This window comes from Myotis lucifugus, unplaced genomic scaffold (genome assembly GCF_000147115.1).
Source record: "Myotis lucifugus unplaced genomic scaffold, Myoluc2.0 scaffold_43, whole genome shotgun sequence".
Lineage (NCBI taxonomy): Eukaryota > Metazoa > Chordata > Mammalia > Chiroptera > Vespertilionidae > Myotis > Myotis lucifugus.
The window spans coordinates 2,586,671-2,594,077 of record NW_005871091.1 but is presented as its reverse complement, the minus strand read 5'-3'; the positions used below and the strand labels follow the sequence as shown (position 1 = coordinate 2,594,077).

The following is a 7,407-nucleotide window of genomic DNA, read 5'->3' as shown; positions in this document are numbered from 1 at the left end:
GTGGTTGCCAGGTGCTGGGGGGAGGGAGCGAAGGGGAGTTAGTGTTCAATGGGCACAGAGTTTCAGTTTGGGAAGATGAAAAAGTTCTGGAGATGGACAGTGGTGATGGCTGCCCAACAATACAAATATCCTTCATGCCACTGAACTGTACACATTAAAATGGTAAATTCTGTTACATTTTACCATAATTTTTAAAAATCCATAATTCGTATCAACCCATGAACCAGGAGGTCACGGTTTGATTCCTGGTCAGGGCACATATCCGGGTTGCAGGCTCCAACCCCAGTGTGGGGCGTGCAGGAGGCAGCTGATCAGTGGTTCTCTCTCATCCTTGATGTTTCTCTCTCCCTCTCCTCTCCCTTCCTATCTCTGAAATCAATAATAATAAATAAAAAAGATCCATAATTCAAGACAGGTGCAGCTGAACAAGACAGCAGGTGGGATAAAGGAGAGACCCTGTCAGGCCTACCTCGCCTGCCTAAGCACCCGTAAGGTAGATACAGACAACATTCAGATCCCGGGCCAGGTAGGCTGGAGACCCACAGAGCTGAGAGATGCTGACTCTGCAGGCACCTGCGGAACCAGGTCGTCCTCACCCTCCAGGCCTGTGGCATGGACAATCCCACCCCTGGGACCCGGGGACCCTGGGCCCGAGCTCAGTGCTGGGAAACATGGAAGCTCTGGATGATCCCACGGGGAGCCCAGGACCCTTGGGATATCACTTTCCAGTTCTTAATTTCAAAAAGGAAAGGCTGGGCACTCAGCCAGCTATGACTTTGGGGAAAAGAACCGGCAAAAATAAAAATGCTGAGAAACGGTAGGCAGAACCCAAATGCCAAGAGGCTGAGAGGCAGAGGACTTCAGGAAAGATGGGAAGGGGAAGGGGTATTATATGAAACTGGGACCTGCAGAATCATAAAGGATCCTGACCTTCCTAGGGAGTTCCAAGGAGCACACAGGGCAAACAGGAAGGTTGGGTGTGCGCTGCATGGGGTGGGGGAAAGAGCACTGGAAGATGAGTCAGGGAATCTAACGAGCTGAGTGGCCCAAGGCCACCTGTGAGACCATGCATACAGAGGATAATAATACCTTCCCAGACGGTGGCAATTAAGGGAAGTAACACAGATTCTGCCGGCCTTGGAGGTACAACTGGCAACAAGAAAGATACCAGGTGCTTTGCTATTGGCCCCAAGAGATAAGCAGAGATAAATATTAGTCATGCCTCACTCACACACACACACAAACACACAGACTCAGGGGTGAATCTAAATAAATCAGAATAAGCACAAAAGAGGGCAACAAACTGGCGAGAAGTGTGTCAGAAAGGCTGGAATGAGAGGGGGAATAAAAGAACATATACCGTGCTTACACATGTACACAAAAGCACAAAGATTGAGGGAACAAAGTGAAACCAACCAGTTACTACGCAGCAAAATGGGAATCTATCAAATGCTTCTCATTGGGGTGATTTTAACGTGGTTCTATTAAGCACTCTGAAAAACATAGCCCCCTTCTGACCTCAGTGTTGAAGAATTATGGCCATCAGACCAGAATGTACTCTGGGCGAACCTACATTCTCAGGCTGGAGACCTTGGGTCCACTTTGGGGGGGTCAAGGGGCAGGCTCAGCCCCACCCCCCTCTGACAGCAGGAGGATCTTCCCAGGCCACAGATCTCCAGCCAGACTGTGAGGCTTGAGGCCAGAGTACCTTTACTAGCCAGCGTGTGACCTGGACAAGTTTCTTAACCTGTCTGCTAAACCCGATTCTCCTCTCTACAAATGAGGGTAACTATAGTAACCACCAAGAGAGGTTGTGAGATGATTCAACATGACAATCATTTAAACACTTAGCCCAGTACTTTGGTAGCTTCCTTGTTCAAGAAGCCGTGGCCCTTACTGAATACTAGAGACCCTCCTGTTCTTCAAAGTCTCCTCATTCACATCTTTAAACTCAGGGTCACAGCCAGGGCTCATTATGCCCCCCCCCAAGCCCACCCAAGGAGCCGGGGCCTTGGGAAGGGGGTTTTCTGGCTCCCATGCTCCATGCATTTGCCCCTGCTGTTTCCCCAACAGCCCCACATGAGAGCACAGTGCAGTGGTGACCACCCAAATCCTACGTTCAGAACACAAGCCCTCAGATGCAAGGCGACTTTGTGGCCACATCAACAGGACCTTTATCCTGCCAGAAAGCAGAGGTGATTGCGGGGAGGGGCTCCAAGGAAGGAGGGCTTGGGTCTCACCCAGCAGGGCAGCAGGGCACACAGCTAAGATGGCCACTGAGGATGCCCAGTCCCAGCTAAGGCTCCTAGGGAATGTAAAGGAGTGAGAGGGCAAAGGGACACAGGGTCTACATATGGTTCCTATTCAATTGTGCTAAAGGGGGGAAAGGGATGTTCATCAACCCATATACACTCACCATTTGAAATGCATATTTATATCTAACAGCAGAAAGAAAAGGTACAGATGGATGATACACACCACAATTTTAACAGTGGTTATCTCTGATGCGATTTTAGATGTTTTAACTTCTCTTGCTTCTCTACATTTCCTAATCCTTCTGCTTGAAACATGTTCTAGTGTGAAATGAAAGTGAGGGAGGAAAGTGCACGCCAACCTGAAAAAAAACACAAGGAGGGGTCAGCAGCTGACCCTGCCCGCAGGCAGCTGCCAGGGCCCGAGGAGGAAACCGGAGTGCAGACGGACCAGGTGCCTGCGCAGAGAACACTCCATCCAGGCAGCGTGGAGGAGGCAGGCGGGGAGCCAGGCCTGGAGAGGACACATTGTGGGTGGAGGATTTCTGTGGTTATGCAGTGAATTTTCTTCTAAGTCCCTGTGCAAGAATTTAAGGGGAAGTTCTACTTGTCCCCGCCTGTTGCTATTTCAAAATTAAACAGACCCGTGCCTGCACCCACAGCGGTGTGCTAGAGGTAGAATTCAGAGGGATTATGAGATTATGCACGTGAAAGTGCTTAGCAACTTACTATTTGTTCAGTTCTGGACCGGTGTAGGCTCATGTTCCTGGCACTGGGAGGTTGCATAGACCTCCCTCCCCTGCCCCCACCGCATATTAACACTGACTATCCAGAAGTGCGGAACCAGAGTTAGATATTGTACCTATATCTCATTTGGGAAGGATGCTCACCATCCACCGCCACCCCCCCCCCAACCCTCCTTCTAATACAAGGTATTTTTAAAAGTACACAAACTCATGACCCATATAGGTATCCAAAGCTCCCTCCCCATGGTCTCATTCATGGTCTGGGCGGGGGGGGGGGGGGGGGGGGGAGTGGGGGGGGTGGGGAGCGTGCAGGTGCAGGTGCAGGTGGAGTAAGTACTGTTGGGCCACCTTGAGCCAACACCTTTGCCCACAAGGACAGGAAACAGCAAGCCACCCAGAAACCTGGATAAAACAAGGTGCCCAGAGTAGCCAGAACCTTGGAGGGCGGAATGAGGAGCTGTCTTCTCCTATTTCCTGGGGTGTCTTATACGGTGCCCCATTTCTCCCCACAACTGAGATGAAGCTACCCTTGCCCTCCAAGCTAGACTCCGGCAGGCCTCCTCCCTCCCCTTCCCGCATACACTCAATTAACTCCACCTGCAAACTGCTCTGGCACTCTGCCCCTTGTCCTGGCCAGGCCCTCCCTCATCACCACGCACCTGGGCTGTGGCAACAGCGTAAGTCAGTCCCTCCTCCAGCCCAGTCTCCACTCCGCAGTGGCCAAAAGGGGCTCCCCAGAGCTCAGGTGTGATACTGGCAACCTCCAGCTCAATGATGGCCAATCCCCATGCCCAATGCCTGCAGCAGTTTTTAACGAATAATGGGGCTGCCCTCTGTTCTCACAGTTCTAGAGCCAGTGTTTTTCAAAGGGTGTGAAGGGACCACCTTCATCAGAATCACCCGGGATACTTGTTAAAAGTCCAGCTTTCTGAACTACAGAATCAGAAATTCTGCGAATTGTAAACCAGAGGGAAAAAACCCCAAATGAACTTCGAGTACACTGACGTTAGAGAAGTGCTGGAGTTTCCCACTGTTTGGGGAACGTGTCCTACTTGAAACTGCCAGGAACTACCCCCCTCCCTGCCATGATCCTGTATTAGGACTAGGGGTCAGACTGCCTTCCCGCCACTGATCCTACACGAGATAATTGGGGTTCCCAAAGTAGCCCATTCCAACTCTTCACTGAGTAACTAAAGGTAAGTCACTTTATATTCACAGGCCTCAGTTTCCCCTCTACATAATGGGTGGGATGTGTGCACCTAGGGTCCTTTCAATTCCAAAATAGACATCTGATCTTCACGTTGTATCATGTAGGCGTTGTTAGATCAGAAGTTCCAGTCTTCAAATACTAAGAACCTGCATTTTTCTGTTGGAGGACGGGGGAAGGGATTCTTTTTTCATCCAAAGTGAAAATTTTAAAACCGTCTCTCCTACTACATCCAACTTCCAATATCCACTGAAGGAGAACCAAGCGATGTTTAAGCTTCCCGGCACAGTTTCTTTTTTCTTTAATGTTCATTACTAGAAACATTTCCAAACCCTTCCCATGGGCCAAAGAGAAGGCACGAGACATAAGATTACAACCTACCAGCAACCCTTCAGCACCCTGCCATTTACCGAGGTTGTTTGTATCCTTCTTGTCATATCATCCGCCCAACATCCCCATTTTAAAGACCAGAAAATCAAGGCTCAGAGAGCTTAAGTTGCCCGAGGCTGCCCAGGCAGCCTGCAAGACTCAACCATGGCTCTGCTAACCCTGAAACTCTCCATGTTTGCACTGCACCACAATGAGTCAACGTAGAGCTCCAGAGACAATGAAAGCAATCGCGCCAAATGCAATACTGGCCAACAAAGCCGTGCCCTCCAAGGCATAGTGGGAGTGCTAACCAGCCAACCACACATCCTAACAGCTTTCCACAGGGAGCTGCTGGGAGACTGTGCATGCAGGGGAGGGGGGAGACGGGGCTGAGCAACAGCCGCACGAGCAAAAGCGATGCCAGGGATTTAGTCAACAGAGAGCTAATATGAGTCAACAGTGGGTGCCGCTGCCAAGCACACGAATGGGATCTTCAGCTGCATGAGTAGGAGGAAAGTGTCTAGGGCAAGCTGAGGGAGTCCTGCCCTGCTGACCAGACCACACCTGACGGCTGGGCTAACGAAAGAGAGGCACCTTCCAAGACAAGGTTTTCTGAAGAGGAATGGCTCTGAGTGGCACTCTGGTTGGTAGGCTGTGCCCAGGACTCCTAGGAAGCTGGTTTTTGAAGCTAACCTACGTTGTACTGCATGTCAGATGGATGTTTAAAAAATATCCTATAGCCCTAGCCTGTTTGGCTCAGTGGATAGAGCGTCGGCCTGCGGACTGAAGGGTCCCAGGTTCGATTCCGGCCAAGGACACGTACCTCAGTTGCAGGCTCCTCCCCAGCCCTGGCCCTGGTCAGGGCGCATGCAGGAGCAACCAATTGATGCATTTCTCTCACATCGATATTTCTCTCTGTCTTTTTCTCTCTCTTCCACTCATCGTAAAAATCAATGGAAAATTATCCTAGGGTGAGGAATAATATATATATACACACACACACACACACTGAGTGGCCAGATTATTATGACCACTCCATCAGTACTTCGTTGTGCCACCTTTTGCCTTCAATACTGCGGTGATTCTTCTTGGCATTGACTCCATGTTGAAAGGTGATTCAAGGAATCTGACACCATGCCTGATGAATAGCACTGTCCAGTTCTGTGAGATTTGATGGTTGTGGAACCAGCTGCTTGATGGCTCTTTTAACTTCGTCCCACAAATGCTCAATTGGATTGAGATCTGGTGATTGTGGGGGCCACCTAAGCAAGGTAAAGTCTCCCTCATGTTCTTAAAACCACTCCTGCACAATAAGAGCACCGTGGCATGGCGCATAGTCTTGTTGGAAGAAGCCATCTCCATTGGGATACGCCATCAACATGATAGGATGAACTTGATCAGCAACGATACTTAGGTATGGCGTGCTATTCAGACGTTTATAATGATCTGGCCCTCTAGCAACTTCAGTGCGAAATTATAGCTAATTTGCCTACAAACGTCAGGTGGTCATAATAATATGGCCACTCAGTGTGTGTGTGTGTGTGTGTGTGTGTGTGTGTGTGTGTGTATCCTTTAATTCACATTTTATCAAGGACTGAGAAACCAGCAACTATCCACAGCAAAGGTTAAGAACTCACGGGTGTGCTAGGGGCCACAGCCCACCACCAGACAAGGGGGCTCCAGGCCTCTTCAGAAGAGGATCGCTGGAGAAGACAATTACAGTTGCTTCTTCCCCTATTACACACAACAATTGGGCTGTGGCTTGGCCAAGAAGTTAACTTGACATACTAAAAATGGTATTCTAAAAATGCACAAGGGATACTGGGTTGGAGATGCTATCATCTTAAGTGTCAAAGTCTCCACGAAGTCTTCCCAATTCCCCCAGGCTGTCCATCCCCAGCACCCTGTCTGGGTGAGCCTGTCATATCACCTAGCATCACTTAGGATAAAAGGACATGTTTCCCAAGAGCCCCAAGGCCACCTCTGATTCACCTTTCCGTCCACAGCTCAGCGCTTGGCACATTGGAGACACCCACTAAATGTTGACTGAACTGAAAACTGAGGTGCCCTGACACAGTCACACTGAGGTGGGTGCTGTATTCAAGGAACAGAAGTGTCCAGACCAGGGCTAAAAAAAAATGGCTTGTGCCAATGCATAACCACTTTTAACATGCTTAACAAAGACATTCTTGAAGCTAACACCACCAGAGGGTTTTAATTACAAAGGAGCCATAGTTAGCTTGGCAAGTACCCGTGGAAGTGGCTGGAGACAGAAAATCCAGCTTAGGGGTATGGCGGTCAAAGGTAAATCCTATCTGTGCGCCAGGCAGCCATGCAACACCAGAGCCCAGGAAGCGGTAAAAATCCAGGGATGCAGAAGAGAATAATGGGGCCAAATGCCCAAAACGACAGCATAAGAAAGCTTGGTGAAAAGGATCTGAGGAAGGAGCACCTGTGCTACAAGTTCACGGGGAGCTGGCTGCCGGGCGCTAACCACGCAACTCTGAGAATGAATTACAAGAACTAAAACTCTGATCTGGGAAGACGAGCGTAGGAGACTGTGATGCGGTTCTGATATGCAATAAATCTTTAAGTCGGTGAGCCATGCTCACTGGTGATTTTTCTTCATCTTTCCTGCACTCCAGCTGCCTCACATGACAAAAGCCAGCATTTTCTTTTTATTTGCGTTTGGACAGTGAGTGTGTGTGTGTATGTGTATAAATAAAATTTGGGGTTCACTAAATCACATCCTAAAGCATCGAAACATCTGCCATCATAAGAAACCCTTGCGAGTGATTCTGTCAAATAGCTTTTCATTAAGTGAGAAAGCTTT

The 7,407-nt window shown here is 49.3% G+C and overlaps 1 protein-coding gene across 1 annotated transcript in view; it reads right to left on the bottom strand.

Moving 5' to 3' along the window:
• EPB41L4B (erythrocyte membrane protein band 4.1 like 4B) overlaps positions 1 to 2,437 on the bottom strand; it is a 106,794-nt gene extending 104,357 nt beyond the window's left edge. The window contains 1 exon segment of the mRNA XM_023753296.1: positions 2,417 to 2,437. Within this exon segment, the coding sequence (XP_023609064.1) occupies positions 2,417 to 2,419 (3 nt within the window). The 5' untranslated portion in view covers positions 2,420 to 2,437.
• Between the last annotated feature and the right edge of the window lie 4,970 nt (positions 2,438 to 7,407).